Below are 16,846 nucleotides of genomic sequence, written 5' to 3' on the forward strand. Positions count from 1 at the left end.
TCCCGAGGGGCTAAACCTGCCGCCTTTGCACGCGAGGGCCGCGTCCCCCGCGTCCCGAGGGGCTAAACCTGCCTTTGGTTGTGCTGTGTAGGCTCATGGTCTCAGGCTCAGCTGCCCTGCCCATCCCGGTGCTGGAGAAGTGGAAGAAGATCACGGGCCACACCCTGCTGGAGCGGTACGGCATGACTGAGATCGGCATGGCTCTGTCCGGGCCCCTGACCGCCGCGGCACGCCTGCCAGGTACGAGCATTTCCCACAGCTGTGTTCCTCTCCCACTTTGCCCTGAGCCCCCAAGGTGGGCCCGTCTCGAACCACCCACATTTGGAATGAAAGGCGGCGTGAAGGATGCTGCCCTGTGGGACAGGCCACCAGGCCAGGAGAGCACTCAGGATGCACGGTGACTTGTCCCCTCTGGGCCAATCAGCCTTCTCCCAAGTCTCAGTCGGGGTGGGTGAGGGGTGTCTTTGCTGGCTCCTGGGCTGGATGACTGGGGAGACAATGGGAAGAACAGCAACACCTAGAACACAGGCGTCGGTGCACGTCTCAGAGGAAGGCCGGGGGCCGTGCTGCTGGCTCCAGACCACGTCAGTGGTGGGAGCCTCCATCTGTCTGGAGTCCGGGTGCCACGCAGCGCCAGCAGCAGTGCCAGGGCAGGTGGGTGTGGTGGGCAGGGTGGGATGAGTCAGGCACCTGTCTTCCTTCTCTAGACGTGGGCTCCTGGTACTGGGCCCCTCTTGTCCAGCCCTCCCTAACACATCCCATTCTGACTTTCATCTGACCCAACCCTTCGAGCCCTGGGTCCTCCACAGGGACTTCTGGGAGCAGAGCCCACTGCTGGGGAGCCGCCCTGCTTATTTCTGTGTAGCCCTTTCAGTCTGTCCAGAGCAGAAGAGAGATCTCAGTGCAACGTAAAAGTGAGACCACCCCGCACGTCTGTCTGTGCAGCTACTTACCTGCAGACACAGTAAAATTCACCCCTCTGGTGTGCAGCTCTGAGAGTCTTAAGAAACATCATCACAGTCAAGGTAGAGATAGAGAAGGGTTCCTCACCTCAGAAACTTCCTTCCTAGTGCTTAGCACCCCCTCCACCCCCAAGTCCCAGCCCCTTGTTCCTGTTTCTCTTCCTGTGGTGTTGCTGCTTCTGGGAGGTCACGTGGCTGAATCCTGCAGGATGTGGCCTCTGAGCCTGTCTGCTTCCGCCTGGCTTCCGCCCGGCTTCCGCCCACAGTCACCTGTGCTGTGTGCATCAGAGTCTGTGCCTTTCACTGCTGAGTGGCATTGTCGTGTGGATGTGCCACCACTTGTGACCCTGTTTTAAGCAATGACACGTAAGATGTTATAAACATCTGTGTGCAGATTTCTGTGTGAACGTGGATTTTTATGTCACTTGGGCAGATACCTAGGAGAGAGATTGCTGTGTTGTCTGAAGCTGCCGAGCTGTTCCCCAGAGCAGCTGCGCCCTCCCCTTCCCGCTGCGATGGGCGGGAGGTCAGGAGCCCCCGTGCTCCAGTGGGCGGTGGTGGTGTCTTGTTGCGTTCATGATTCTCTCATGATGGGTGGCGTTGAACACCTCTTCCTGTTCTTGTCATTCCATTTTCAATTGGGGCATTTGTTTTCCTGAGTTTTGAGAGCTTTTTAAAATTCTGGACGCAAGTGTCAGCTGTGTGATCTTAAATATCATCTTCTAGCTTGTGGTTTGTCTTCCCATTCACCTAACAGCATCTTTAAAATCAGGAGTTTTAGGTTTTGGCCCAGTTTATCAATTTGTTTTATGAATTGTCTATATGAGGTCTTATCTAATAAATCCTTGCCTAGCCCAAAGTCACAGAGAATAGTTTCAGCTCTTACATTTAGGATGGTGATCCATTTTGAGTTAATTTTTATACTTAGTGCAAGATACGGACCACAGTTCCTTTTTAGTGTATGAATGTCTAGCTTTTTAGCACTGTTTGTTGAAAAGACTCCCTTCTCCATGGAACAGGTGATCCTTGTTGAAAGTCTGTTGATTCCTGCGGGGCCGGCTCCTGGACTCTGCTCTGTCCCATTGCTCTTTCCGCATGCCCTGTGGCTCATTCCATGCCTGCCTGATTCCTGGGGCTCTAGGGTAAGCCTGGACATGGTGGTCCAGGCCCAGGCGGGGACCAGCTGGTGCCAGGCAGCGATATGGTGCTGGGGCCTGCAAGGTGAGTGTGAGGGCGGGCTGGCTGCTGGGCTGGGAGGAGGAGAGGCTGTAGGCTTAGGTCCCTTTGCTGGGCCTGGGGAGCCATGGGGGCTGCTAGGTGTATTCTGAGTGTAAAGGGAGGTTTCTGTTTGCCTGGGTCATCATGAGCAGAATGACAGGGCCATGACAGTGAGATCCTCGGCTGCCGTGCAGAGCTGCCAGTGGGGCAGACACACAGAGTGCAGAGCCTGCTGTGACAGGGCCCAGGGTAGTGGGCAGGTGGGGGCATGTTGTGAAAAGAAGTCAGTGCGAGTGGTGAGAAATAGATCCTAGTCTCAGACCCCAGGAAACCACCGTCAGTGCTGGTGGCCCCTGCCGTGGGCCGGCTCGTGCTTTAGTCTCAGACCCCAGGAAACCACCGTCAGTGCTGGTGGCCCCTGCCCTGTGCTGACTCGCGCGTCCCCACGGTGGCTGTGGCACCAGCTCTTTCTTTGGTGACTAGAGCTCCCTGGTGGAAACAAGATGGGGACCTTGAAATCAAATGTGAGCGGTCCCTCGAGTGTCTGTCCTCATCGTCGTCCTTCTTAGTAGGATGTGCTGGTTTTGTCCAGTGCCACCGGCCACAGTCACCATGTAATATGGACGGAACGAGCAGAGCTCAGCTCGCTGAGGGCTGCAGGCTGCAGGCAAGTGAGGACTGAAAGGGTAACGGACTCCAGGCTTTGTCCTCTCTTTGTTCCGGACGTGTGAGCAGGACAGGTTCTGTGTATTCAGAATCTGTCTGCACAGAGTTTGTAGTTGACGATGACTGTTTACACAGACTTGCTTTGTGTGGGCGTCCTCTCATTTGATCTTCTCAAAACAGCCCCTGCTATGGGGTCATTTTTTCCATTCACGCACAAGAACCCATGGAGCCTGCCCAGGGTCATGTGGCTAGTAAGTGACGCAGACACACACACACACTTCCCAGGCAGTCACATGGCCAGGAGCACGGTGGCCTCTTCAATGGCCCTGATTGGAGACGACAGAGAAGATGGACAGTGGCCCCCCCAGCCTTTTTTACTGGAACAGATACAAGGCTGAGACCAGGAGCAGCCCAGGGACCGCGGTCCACACCGAGGGTGTCAGGAGCAGCCCAGGGACCGCTGCCCACACCAAGGGTGCCAAGGAGCAGACAGGAGCCCAGAGGCCTGGGGGAGGCTCCCCCTCCCCGCACTGGAATCAGAACTCCCAGGCGAACAGGAAGGAGCCCCAGACAGATGGTACAGGGAGAGGGGTCCCCGGCTGAGAAAGGGGATACAGAGACCCTGAAGTTTCAGGGTACTTGGGCAAGAAATGTGAGAGCACCAGTCCCCAAGTCTTCAGCTACCGTCTGCAGGTTTCCTCAGGTGCCAAAGACAATGCCTCGGCGCTGGAGACATTCCCTTTTCTCTAAAACAGAATCAAGTATCTGATTTTGTCCTTGCCTCTAAATCACCAGCAGTGTCAGTTCTTTGGTTTGGAAAAAAGTAAGCAAAGTCGCCTCAGCATTAAACCCAACATGCCCCACAAAAGCTCCAAAATGCAGCCTCCTGAGCCGTGTTTCTGGAGGGCACGGTGGAGAAGAGCCTTCCTCACTCTCGGGCTCTAACCCCCACCCTGGTGGCCGTGGCTTTGGCACTCGGGTCGGCTCCAGCCGCAGGCTCTGGGCTCGCATGGCCTCACTGCGCAGTGCCCGCTCCGTGCTTGGGGGAGGGAGAGAAGCCGGGGGGAGGGTGAGCTCTGTCGCGGTTATGGTTACGGGCGGGCGGGCGTGCCCCGTGCGATTCCTGTGGAGGGAGATGAATAATTCATGGCCGACGACTGCTGGGCCTAATCACACTCTAATTGGAGGCTGAGTTCAGAGGCGCTCACAGCTCCTGGGCCGCTCTGTGGTGTTGACAGGGAGCTCCAGGACCTTACTGGTGGTTTCCCTTCCCTGGGTCCCAGGCACGCAGAGCACCAGGGCATCCCAGACACCAGGACAGGGGCCGCAGGCCAGTTAGAGTTATCAGGGAGGGGCTGGCTGACAGAGATTTTAGAAGTGGGCTGTGGCAGGAAGGCAGTGCCGCCCACCTGCCTGCGGCCACGCCCATCTACATTGGCCCTCTCAGGGCCGGCCTTTGTTTACTCCCTTGAGCTCTCACATCTACACTGTCACATGCCCGGGGCACAACGAATGGCACCTGGAGGGCGGGGGCCCGTCCCTCAATCTCTCATGGGCAGTGCCACTACTCGTCTTCTGCAGAATCCAGACACCATCCCAGAGCCTCTTCAGCCTCTGCAGATGATGTGGGACGGCCACACGGCCTCCCCACCTGCGGCCCCGCCCCAACCCCAACTGTGCCGTGTCCTGGCGCCGCATCCCCACCCCAGTAGAGGCATCACCAGGAAGAGGCGAGAGGCCGCCTGTGTTGTTCCTGTTCCTGTGAAACGCCCAGAACAGAAAACCCACAGACACGGACAGCAGACGTGGTGCCAGGTCTGGGGAGGGAGGGTGTGGCGGTCGTGGGCCGTGCGGGAGTTCTGACTGGTGCGAGCGGGACTGTGCAGTGCGCGTGTGGAACACCGCCATGCCGCGCACTGTGACATGGCAAGTCGTGTGTGACGCGGGTTTCACCCCCATTTTAAAATCTTCAGAAGCAAAACATAAAGGAGGAGAAAGAATGGGAGAAAGGGGGCTGAAGCCGGCCCCGCCACACCCCCTTTGGTGGTGACACGGTTTTCTGACCAGAGTGGAGATTCGGGACGTCTGCACACCTGGAACCACAGAGAACTCCCTAAGTGACGCTCTGTGCACCAAGCCAGCCCGGCTTTGCCTGCGGCACCAGCGAGAGCGAGCCGGGCACCAACAGCTCTTCACCAAGCGTCTGGAGGCCGGGACGCCCCGTGGATTACAGAGTTCACTGCACTGACCCTCGATGTTGACCCTGGAAGTGCCTCACATCTCAGCGTGGACTCTCACACTTGATAAGCGTTCAGGCACTTCCCAGACGCAGGCCAGGGCAAAGGCTTCACACCCCGGGGTAGACAGGAAGTCCCACCTCTGCCCTGCCCCCAGGTCGTGCCCATGCTGATGCCACATCGCCGGCGCCGCACTCCATGAGCAGCCTCTGCCGTCCCACCAGCACCCTAAACCACAGGCAGAGCCAGGCTGCGGCAGCCCGTGTGTGCCGGCGGGACATGTCTCGCCCCCTGGGCTCTGCCCCCACCCTGGCCAGTGTAAGGTTTGATTTTAGCCACGTTGGAACTGTGCAGGTGGGGTGGATACACTGAGCAAATCATGGGTGTCTAATAAATGAGCTACTACAAAGTGTGGTCCACCTGCCATGCAGAGTTCAGGACAGCCCCTCCTGGAGACATAGGGCAGGTCCTGCCTTAGCCCACCCGTGTCCCGGGCACACACAGGTCCCCTCACCCGGCGCCCCCGGGGCCCTCAGGGCGAGGCGCCAGTGCTCCTGGCCAGTGAGCGTATGAAAGTGGAAATGACGCCAGAATCCCTGGGCAGCTGTGAGGCTTCGGGAGGTAACTGGGAAAGTGATGTCTGAGGGGCTGGGGCAGGGCGGGCGCAGTGTGCCACGTGAGCGTCTGCTGTGCTGCGTGGCCATCGCTGTGGCGTCGGCTGGGCCTGAGCACACCGTGCTCGCCAGCCACCTATTGTGTGGTTCTTCACCCGCTGGTTCCTAGGCCGTGTTCTCTCGGGGTCACAGGGCACATCTCTCCCTCCACACAGACTGTTGCACGTGGCACACAGGAGCCCAGTGGAATCCGAGCGCAGGGCGCACTTCTCTCCTCCAGGCTCCTCACCGCAGCCTCCCTTTCAGTGTTTCTCCTCTCTTGTAGGCTCTGTGGGGACCCCGCTGCCCGGAGTACAGGTGCGCATTATCTCAGAAAAGCCACAGAAGGAAGGCTGCTCCTACACCGTCCACGCAGAGGGAGACGAGAGGGGGACCAAGGTAAGCCACTCTGCTCTCGGCAGGCTGGTGGCCGTGTGTCCAGGCTGGTCCCCCCCAGGGTGGTTACACTGGTGTGTCTTTCCTCTGGAGGCAGCCTCCCCTCCGTGCAGGGGACCGGCCTCCTGGACATTGCAGATCCCGGCTGGTGTTCTGGGCCCTGCCTGCTGTGGGTTCGTCTGTGCACTCACAGAGCAGTGGGCAGAGGGAGCCCGGGGCAGAACACCAAAGGGACTCACACCCAGACACACAGGTCCTCCCAGGGGCCCCGTCCATGGGGACAGGCTGATGTGGACCACGATGGCCTTGGCTGAGGGGAAGAGAGAAAGCAGCAGAGGCCATTGTCGTGATGGGAATCTGGTTAGAAATACGAACTGGCCTGACCCTGGCACCCGTCCTGAGGGGACGCTGACCACAGGCCCCCAGAGTAGGTGTGGGGAGATTCACAGAGCCCTGCACGCTGAGGTGGGCGCCCGTGCAGTACTCTGTGGCGGCCTCCTCATCTAGTACATTATTCTAAAACTGACGAGGGTGAACGAGAAGAAAGGACATTGTCTCATTTCTGTGAGGAATTTAACGTGAGAATCTGCATCACAAGTGAATTCACGTCACAGAGAAAGTTCTAGGGATTGTGGGGAAGTGGAATCTTGATTGAAAAGGGAATTATTTTCTCTAAAGCCAGTATCCACACCTGATACCACACATGAGTGACTGTTGCCCTGAGGTTTTCAAAGATTGAGGGATCCTGAGTCTCATCTCAGCACATTTCCTTCTCTGTGGCGCCGTCTCAGCCCTCATGGGGCACGACTGAGCTCCCCGCACAGAGGCTGAGGGGCTGTGGGCCCTGCTCTCGTGAGTGAACAGCCACACGCCCTCCCTGGACCTTGGTTTAATGACACTGAAAGGTGCAGTGGCCGCACCTTGTGTGGAGGACTGCATGGTGTGTCCTGCCTGCTCTGGGCCACCCGCAGTGGGCTGTTATCCCCTGTGGCCCCCACTGTGGCCCCCACAGAGCCGTGGGGCGCCTTCCTGAAACCCACCTGGGTGACTGCCCCTTGCTGGATACCCACCTCCCCTGCCCTCTGTAGGGCGGCCTCAGGCCCCAGCCCATGCTGTTGTCCTGACACCCCTCTCCTAGGGTTCACGCCTCTGCCCTGCTGGTACCAGGCTGCTGGCCACACCCCGCATATCGGGTTCCTGAATACACCCGCCCTTCCTGGCTCTCGACCCTGTGCCCTGTGGTGCCGCTGCCCCCACCTCAAAGACCCCCCAGCTCAGCCAGTCCAGCCCTGTCTGCGGGGACAGGGCTCAGTCTGTGCCTGGGTTGGGGACACCATCTAGTCAGGAATGTCCCCAGCGGACAGCAGAGCGTGAGTGACGTGTGGAGGAGTGAGACGCCCCCTGGCTGTGCAGCCCTCTCCAGGTGTCAGTCAGCTGACGCTTCTGCCTCTCAGCACCTGCTCTGCCACAAATGGCAGAGATGTTGCCAGGGAAAGGGCGGAGCGGGGGTGGGGAGCGTTTCTGTTTTAAATTAAAACAAAACTTAACAGCTTCACACCTGCATTGGCTGCCGCATCAGCTGACTGCTTCTGCCCGAGTTTCTTTAATTGTTTCTGTCTGCAAGTTTCTTCCCTGAAACAGGCTTGAAATGGAAGCAGCAGACTCGGCTCCCTGGGCACCCTGACAGAGATGCCGCGCAGTAGCCTCTGCGACAGGCGTGCAGGGAGACCCTGCAAGGTGAAGCCGCATAGATGCTCCAGGGCTGCTTAAATCTTAGCGTACGGGGAGTTTGCATCTGCTGGCAGCAGGCCCTGGCACATTTCCTGTTCAGCCAAGGAGTCCGTGCAGCAGGCGGGGTACAGCTGCCCTGCAGGGCCTGGCTCCACCGGGGCCGAGACCCTTACTGGGGAGGAGCACAGCCTGAGGGCCTCAGGGTTTGTGCCCTCTGACACCTGAGATTCAGGGTTCCCAGAGGGGTGGGTGGGCGCCCCAGGACGCCCCAGGGCGCTGTGAACTCTGAAAAGCCCCGGCATCAGGGACCCGCTGCTCTCTCCTGGGGTCTCATGCGAAGGAACTCCCCACCCCATGCTCACACTCGCAGACACACTTAGTATTTTCATCTGAGCCCCACACAGTGGCCCTTCTCTCCACAGCATCCCAGAGCCCAAGGGTGCCCCTCAGTGCTGCGGTCCCAGATCCACATGGCTCAGGTGAGGCTGTGGCGGTCAGCTGGGCCGTCCAGTCCACTCTTGTCTGTGCCAAGGTGTGGGTCCTGGCCGGCATCCCTCCCCAGAAGGGCTCCCTCGGGACCAGTTTGTCTCTGGTCGTGAGAACAGCTGTCCCGAGGCCTCTGGGATGACTCATGACTCTTCCTGGGCAGATGATCAACCAGGCCCTCAGACCTGAACTATGAGGCTTGGTGTCGTATTTGTTAGGAAACAAAGTACCTGCAGGAGGGAAACTGCCCTGTGGGGATGGGAGAGCACCGTTCCAGGATCATCCCCGGGTCCAGAGCATCTGGAGCCTCCCCAGCTGGCAGCTGGCCTGCCAGACCCAGGGCTCAGCCCCCTCCATCACCTTGTCGAGTGGCTGGCTCCTAGCACTCCCTCATGTCCTGTGACGCATCACAGGTATCACACATGCAGTGAACACGTGGGTATCACACATACACGCAGTATGCACACAGGTACCCCACACATGCAGTGTGCACACAGGTATCACACGCATGCAGTGCATACACGGGTATCACACGCAGTATGCACATGGGTATCACACATGCAGCACGCACACGGGTATCACTGTGCGCACAGGTATCACACATACACAGTGTGTGCACAGCTGTTCCACACATAGATACACACAGAAAAAACCCGAAGGAAACACCAAAAGTCAAAATGGCTAAGCTCCAGGCTGAACTGTCCGACAGTGTCATAGGACGTCAGGCGCGTGTGCACACTGTGTATATTGGTGTATGATACCCGTGTGCACACTGCATGTGTGTGTGATACCCGTGTGCACACTGTGTATGCGTGTGATACCTGTGTGTGCACTGTGATATCCATGCGCACACTGCATGTGTGTATGTGTGATGCCTGTGTGCACACCGCATGTGCGTGATACCCATGTGCACACTGCATGTATGTGTGATACCCATGTGCACACTGTGCCTATGTGTGTGATGCCTGTGCGTGCAGTGCGTGTGTGTGATACCCGTGTATGCACTGAGCATATGTGTTATCTGTGCACGCTGTGTGTATGTGTGTTACTTGTGTGCACACTGTATATGTGTGAGATACTCATGCGCACAATGCATGTGTGAGATCCCCGTGCATGCACTGCATGTTACCCATGCGCATGCCGTGTGTATGTGTGTGATACCCGTGCATGCACTGCGTGTGTATGTGATACCCATGCGCGCACTGCATGTGTGTGTGACGTTGAAAGCCTACTGTTTCTGCATTATATTGCCATTGCTCCTTTGCTAAAAAATAATTGGACATATTTGAGACGGTGTACATATAGGTTATCTGTTCTGTTCCCTTGATCTATATCTATGTTTCCATTCTTTTGCCAACACCACATTGTCTTGACTATTGTGGTTTTATAGTAGGTCTTAACAATTGTAGTGTGATTTCACCAGGTTAATTCTTCTTTTTCAGAGTTGTTTCGGTGCACGTATTAATTTTAGAATTAGCTTGTCTAGCCAGGTATGGTGGTTTATGCCTGTAATCCCAACACTTTGGTAGGCCAAGGTGGGCAGATCGCCTGAGGTCAGGTGTTCACGACCAGCCTGACCAATATGATGAAACCCCATCTCTACTAAAAATACAAGAATTAGCCAGGCATGGTAGGGGATGCCTGTAATCATAGCTACTCGGGAGGCTGAGGCAAGAGAATCGCTTGATACTGGAAGGTGGAGTTTGCAGTTAGCCAAGATCACACCACTGCAACAAGAGCAAAACTCCATCTCAAAATAAATAAATAAATAACAGATTAGCTCATCTATATCTACAAAAAGTCCTTTTGAGATCTTGATTGGAAAGCCAGGTGTGGTAGCTCATGTGAGCCTGTAATCCCAGCATTTTGGGAGGCAAAGGCAGGCAAATCAACGTGAGACCAGGAGCTCAAGACCAGCCTGGCCAGTGTGGTGAAACCCTGTCTCTTCTGAAAATACGAAAAATTAGCCAGGTGTAGTGGCACATGCCTGTAATTCCAGCTACTCAGGAGGCTGAGGCACAAGAATTGTTTGAGCCTGGGAGGTTTAAGTGAGCCAAGATTGTGCCACTGCACTCCAGCCTGAACAACAGAGCAAGACTGTCTAAAAAAAAGAGAGAGAGATGTTGATTGGAATTTAGCCATTCTGATAGGGGAGATCACTTTGGGGAGAGTTAACAATTACTATGCTGTCTTCCAATCCATGAACATGGTATGTCTCTCCACTTACTTAGATCCATGAACATGGTATGTCTCTCTACTTACTTAGATCCATGAACATGGTATGTCTCTCCATTTACTTAGATCTACTTTGGTTTCTTTTGTGTTGTATTCAGCATATAGATGCTGTACTTGTGTTAGATTCGTACATAAACGTTTCTTCTTTTCTTTACTCTTCTTTCTATTCCTTCTCCTCCTTTTCCTCTCCTTTTTAAACTATTATAAGTGTGGCAGGTGGATGGCAGGGAGAGGGTTGTTTGTTTTTTGAGACAGAGTCTTGCCCTGTTGCCCAGGCCGGAGTGTAGTGGTGCAATCTCAACTCACTGCAACCTCTACTTCCTGGGTCCAAGTGATTCTCATGCCTCAGCCTCCCAGGTAGCTGGGATTACAGATGTGTGCCACCACACCTGGCTAATTTTTGTGTTTTTAATAGAGGCAGGGTTTCACCATGTTGGCCAGGCTGGTTTCAAACTCCTGACCTCAAGTGATCTGCCTGCCTCGACCTCCCAAGGTGCTGAGATTACAGGTGTGAGCCACTGTGCACGGTCAGGTTTTTGTTGCTGATGTTAGTTTTCAATTGTTCATTGCTAGTAGGTAGAAATAGAATTGATTGTTGTGTGTTGGCCTCAAATACTTTAGTTGTTACCTTACTGAGTTAACTTACTAGTTTTAGGAGATTTTTGTAGACCTCTTGGGAATTTCTACAAACGCAATCTTGTTCTCTGCAAATACGAACAGTTTTATTTCTTTCTTTCCAATCTGTGTGACCAAAGCCCTGACCAGGACTTCCATGTGCTATTGAACAGCAGCAGGCAGAGTGGACCTTCTTATTTCTGATCTTAGGGAAAGGATCCAGTCTTTCAGCAAGTGTGTTAGTTACTGGCTTTTTGTAGATTCCATTCTATCTACAATATGCTGAGAGTTTTTATCACTATATGTATGTTGAATGTTTTCAAAATATTTTTCTGTATTGATTGATTTTTCTTTATTAGTCTGTTAATATGGTAGATTACATTGAACCAAGCTTTCATTCCCAGGACAAACCCCACTTGGTCCTGGTGAGTCATTTTTTTTTTATATGTAGTACTGGGTTTGATTTGCTAGCATATTGCTGAGTATTTTTTATCTGTATTCGTGATACATTTTGGTCTGTAGTTTCCCGTTTTTATACTTTACTTGGGTTGTGTTTGAGGGTGATGCTGGCCTCATTCAGTGAGTTGAGAAGTGTTCCCTCCTTCTCTATTTTTTTCTGGAAGAGATTGTGTAGAATTGGTGTTATTTCTTCTTTCAATGTTGGTGGAATTCACCCATGAAATCATCTGGGCCTAGAGGTTTTCTTTCCTATTATTACTTTGTGTGTGGGGGACAAGGTCTCATTCTGTCACGCAGGCTGGAGTGCAGTGGTGCAATCATAGCTCGCTGGAGCCTTGAACTCCTGGGCTCAAGTGATCCTCCTGCCTCAGCCTCCCAAGTAGCTGAGACTACAGGCATGTGCCACCGTGCCCAGCTAATTTTTTTTTTTTTTTTTGTAGAGTTGGGGTCTCGCTGTATTGCCCAGGCTGATCTTGAACTCCTGGCCTCAAGTGACTCTCCCTCTTCGCCTCCCAAAGTGCTGGGATTACAGGTGTGAGCCACTGTGCCCTACTAGTGTTTCTTTTTTGAAAGAAAAAGAACTATGAATTCAATTTCTTTAGTGCTTATAGGACTGTTCAGGTTATCTGTTGCATCTTGGGTGACTTTTGGTACATATAACGTTTGAGGAATTGGTTCATTTAATCTGTTAAATTTCTTTGTGTAGAGTTTCCCTTCAGGCCATGAAACCATTAAAAGGTTAATAAGGGAATTCCCATCTTAACCTTTCCGTGGTTTCAGGGCCTGGAGTTATAAATGGCCCCGGTTCCTCCTGTTGGTCATTGGTGTCTTCTGTTTTTCTTTTTTCTTTGTTATCCTTGTTGGAGGTTTATCTGTTTTATGGCTCTTTTTTCAAAGAAGTCACTTTTGGATACATTGATTTTTCTTTATTTTTCTGTTTTCAATTTCACCAGTTTTGTTCTTGGTTTCTTCTACTTGCTTCTGGCTTTTCTCTTTTTCTAGTTGCTTAAGATAAGGCTTTAGATTATTGATTTGAGACCTTTCCTCTTTATAAGATGTACATATAATGATATACATTGCCCTTAAGCATTGCTTTAGCTGCATCCCCAAATTTTTATTGTTTTGAGACAGAGTTTCACTTTTGTTGCCCAGGCTGGAGTGCAATGGCACGATCTTGGCTCGCTGCAACCTCCGCCTCCCAGGTTCAAGCAATTCTCCTGCCTCAGCCTCCCGAGTAGCTGGGAGTACAGGTATGCACCACCATGCCCAGCTAATTTTTTGTTTTTAGTAGAGACGGGGTTTCACCATGTTGGTCAGGTTGATCTCGAACTCCTGACCTCAAGTGTTCTGCCCGCCTTGGCTTCCCAAAGTGCTGGGATTACAGGCATGAGCCACCACGCCCGGCCTAAATTTTGATATATTTTTATTTTCATTTAGTTCAAGATTTTTTTTTTTTTGAGACGGGGTCTTGCTCTGTCGCCCAGCCTGGAGTGCAGTGGCTCACTGCAAGCTCCGCCTTCCGGGTTTACGCCATTCTCCTGCCTCAGCCTCCCAAGTAGCTGGGACTATAGGCGCCCGCCACCTCGCCCGGCTAGTTTTTTGTATTTTTTAGTAGAGACGGGGTTTCACCGTGTTAGCCAGGATGGTCTTGATCTCCTGACCTCGTGATCCGCCCGTCTCGGCCTCCCAAAGTGCTGGGATTACAGGCTTGAGCCACCACACCCGGCCGAGTTCAAGATATTTTTAATGTTCCTTAAGACTTTCTCTTTGGCTTGTGGATTATTTAGAAGTACAGCACATATTTTCGAAATATTTGGATATTTTTCCATTATCTTTCTGTTATTGACTTCTAGTTGAAGTCCATTGCAGACATGCTTGGTATATTTCAATTCTTTTAAATTTGTTAAGTTGTGTTTTATGGCCCACAATGTGGTTTCTTTTCAAGAATGTTCTGGTGTACTTGAAAAGAGTATATATTCTGCCCAGGCGCCATGGCTCACACCTGTAATCCCAACACTTTGGGAGGCCAAGGCAGGAGAATCATTGCCCAGGAGTTTGAGCCCAGCCTGAGCAACATAGTGAGACCCCATCTCTACAAAAAGTTAAAAAAAAAAATTAGCTGGGCATAGTGTTACATGCCTTTTGTCCCAGCTACTCAGGAGGCCAAGGTGGGAGGATCACCTGCACCTGGGAGTTTGAGGCTGCAGCGAGCTCTGGATTGTGCCACTGCACTCCGGCCTGGGTGACCGAACGAGAGTGTGTGGCCTGCTTGTTTTAGTAAATGTCTGTTCTGTAAATTAGATGAAGGTGTTTGATCTTGCTGTTCAGTTCTTCTGTATCCTGGCTGGTTTTCTCACCACTTGTTCTGTTACTGAAGAAGGGGTTGAATTTTCCAACTATAACTGCCTGTTTCCGCTTTGAGTTTTTGCTTCATGTATTTTGAAAGTCTGTTGTTTAGTACATTCACATTTATAATGCTTGTGTCTTATTGGTGAATTGACTCTTACTAACATTTGATGCTCTGGTAACACTCTTTGCTCTTAAGTTTACTTTGATATGAATATAGTTATTTTAATTTCTTTTGATTGGCGTTTGCATGTGTAATTGTATTTGAAGGAAGTTTCTTATGGACAGCATGCAGTTGGATTATGTGTGTTTTTTTACTCCAGCCTGACAAGCTTTGTAATTGGTATGTTTAGACCATTTACATTTAATGTAATTATTGATATGCTTGAATTTAAGTCTACCATTTTACTATTTGTTTCCTCTTGTTCCCTGAGGGTTTTATTGCTTAACTTTACTGCCTTCTTTGAGGTTATTTTTTCGTATTCTGTTTTAATTTGTCTCAAGATTTTTAGCCTAAATGTCTTTGCATAGTTTTTTTGGTAATAGTTCCAGAGACTACAACGTACATACTTCCTTTTTACAGTTTCCTTAGAGTCAGCATTTCAGCACTTCCAGAAGAATGTAGAGCCACATCCCTGCCTCCATGTTGGTTCCTTACCCTCTGCCGTTAGGGCGTGGTCAGCGTAATACCTGTATTTGTTGTCAGCGCCATTAGACAAAATGGCAATTTTTGCTTTCAACTGTCAAAAATATTTTAGAGAACTTCAGAAGAAAGGAACTCAACTTCATTCACCCAACTGTTTGCTGCTTCTGTTCCTTTTCCTGTATTCCCAGTGTACCAAGTCTCCTTCTGATACCAGTTTCTTTCTGTCTGAAGGACATTCTACAGGAATTATTTTAGATCAGATCTGCTTACAACAAATTCTCTTATTTTTCTTCATCTAAGAATGTCTTTATTTTATTTTCCTTCCTGAAGGATATTTTCATTGGATTAGGAATTCTGGGTTAACAATTTTCTTTTAGCAATTTAAAAATATGATTCTTGGTTGGATGTGGTGGCTCATGCCTAGAATCACCACACTTTGGGAGGCCAAGAGGGGTGGATCACCTGAAGTCAAGAATTTGAGCTGGGCGCGGTGGCTCATACCTGTAATCTCCACACTTTGGGAGGCCAAGGCGGGCGGATCACGAGGTCAGGAGATCGAGACCACGGTGAAACCCCATCTCTACTGAAAAAACAAAAACAAAACATTAGCTGGACCTGGTGGTGGGCACCTGTAGTCGCAGCTGCTGGGGAGGCTGAGGCAGGAGAATGGTGTGAACCTGGGAGGCGGAGCTTGCAGTGAGCCAAGATTGCACCACTGCATTCTAGCCTGGGCAACAGAGCAAGATTCCGTCTCAAAAAAAAAAAACAAATAGAATTTGAGACCAGCCTGGCCCACATAGGGAAATCCCATCTCTACTAAAAATACAAAAATGAAGCCAGGCGCGGTGGCTCACGCCTGTAATCCCAGCACTTTGGGAGGCTGAGGCGGGCGGATCATGAGGTCAGGAGATCGAGACCATCCTGGCTAACACGGCGAAACCCCGTCTCTACTAAAAATGCAAAAAATCAGCCGGCGTGGCGGCGGGCGCGTGTAGTCCCAGCTACTTGGGAGGCTGAGGCAGAAGAATGGCGGGAACCCAGGAGGTGGAGCTTGCAGTGAGCCGAGATCACGCCACTGCACTCCAGACTGGGGGACTGAGCAAGACTCTGTCTCAAAAAAAAATACAAAACTGAGCCAGGCGTGGTGGCGCACACCTGTAATCCCAGCTACTTGGGAGGGTGAGGCAGGAGAATTATTTTAACCTGGGAGGTGGAGGTTGCAGTGAGCCGAGATCATGCCATTGCACTCCAGCCTGGGTGACAGTGAGACTCTGTCTCAAAAATAAGAATAATAATAATACAACTCCACTTCTTTCTGGCCTGCATTGTTTCCGTGGAGAAATCGGTGGTCGTGGAAACCCGTGTTCCTCTCTGTGTGTCAGTGACTGGATTATGATGTGTCTGGGCTGGGGCATCTTTGGGTTTGTCTTGTCTGTGATTCTCTCAGCTTCTTTAATTTATAGGCTTATATTTTCACCAAATTTTGAGTTTTTAGCCAAATTTTATCAAACGTCTTTCTGCACCTAAGTCTTTTCTTTTGTCACTGCAGTAACATGAACGTTAGCCCTTTGTGTGTTTTGTGTTTACTTTTCCTGGTTATTTTTCTCCTCTGTTCAGATTTTGGGTCATTTCTGTTGCTCTTTCTTCAAGTTGTCAGATTCATTTCTTCATCGTCCTTCTGCTCTTGAGCCAATCCGTGACATTTTTTATTTCTGTATTTTTCACTTTTAAAATTTTCGTTTGGTTCTGCTTAGTATCTGTTATTTCTTTGTTGAGACGTTCTATTTTTCCATTTATTTCCAAGTGTTTGCCCTTTCTTTTTTATTTTTTTATTTTTATTTTTTCATTTATTATTATTTATTTATTTATTTTTGAGACAGGATCTCACTCTGTCAGCCAGGCTGGAGGGCAGTGCTGCAGTCTCAGCTCACTGCAACCTCCACTTCAAGCGATCCTCCCACCTCCGCCTCCCAACTAGCTGGGACTACAGGCACGCACCACCACACCTTGCTAATTTTTGTCTTTTTTGTAGAGACAGGGTTTTGCCATGTTGCCCAGGCTGTTCTCAAACACCTGAGCTCAAGCAGTCTGCCCGCCTCAGCCTTCCAAGCTCGAGCAGTCTTCCCGCCTCAGCCTTCCAAAGTGTGCCCTTACGTTTTGGAGCATTTTTATAATAGTGCTTTAAAGTCTTTTTCA

General features: G+C 51.4%; 1 protein-coding gene and 1 long non-coding RNA gene across 14 annotated transcripts in view; both read left to right on the top strand.

Moving 5' to 3' along the window:
• The window catches only part of ACSF3 (acyl-CoA synthetase family member 3), a 64,023-nt gene that overhangs the window by 20,858 nt on the left and 26,319 nt on the right, over nucleotides 1-16,846 (top strand). For all 12 annotated transcript variants that reach the window (XR_002735088.2, XR_002735089.2, XR_002735090.2 and 9 more), the window contains 2 exons: nucleotides 92-240; nucleotides 6,023-6,135. Coding sequence is in view for 5 of the 12 variants with exons in the window: in XM_023228904.1 (XP_023084672.1) it covers nucleotides 92-240; nucleotides 6,023-6,135 (262 nt within the window). In the remaining 7 variants the exon portion in view is untranslated. The remainder of the gene's footprint in view (nucleotides 1-91; nucleotides 241-6,022; nucleotides 6,136-16,846) is intronic.
• LOC111553832 lies at nucleotides 249-4,566 on the top strand. 2 transcript variants are annotated; one of them, XR_002735096.3, is made up of 4 exons: nucleotides 249-654; nucleotides 866-1,025; nucleotides 1,982-2,183; nucleotides 2,753-4,566. It is a non-coding gene; the product is annotated as an uncharacterized LOC111553832 (long non-coding RNA). The 2 variants fall into 2 exon arrangements; XR_002735095.3 differs by having other exon boundaries at nucleotides 875-1,025.

This window comes from Piliocolobus tephrosceles, chromosome 17, assembly GCF_002776525.5.
Source record: "Piliocolobus tephrosceles isolate RC106 chromosome 17, ASM277652v3, whole genome shotgun sequence".
Lineage (NCBI taxonomy): Eukaryota > Metazoa > Chordata > Mammalia > Primates > Cercopithecidae > Piliocolobus > Piliocolobus tephrosceles.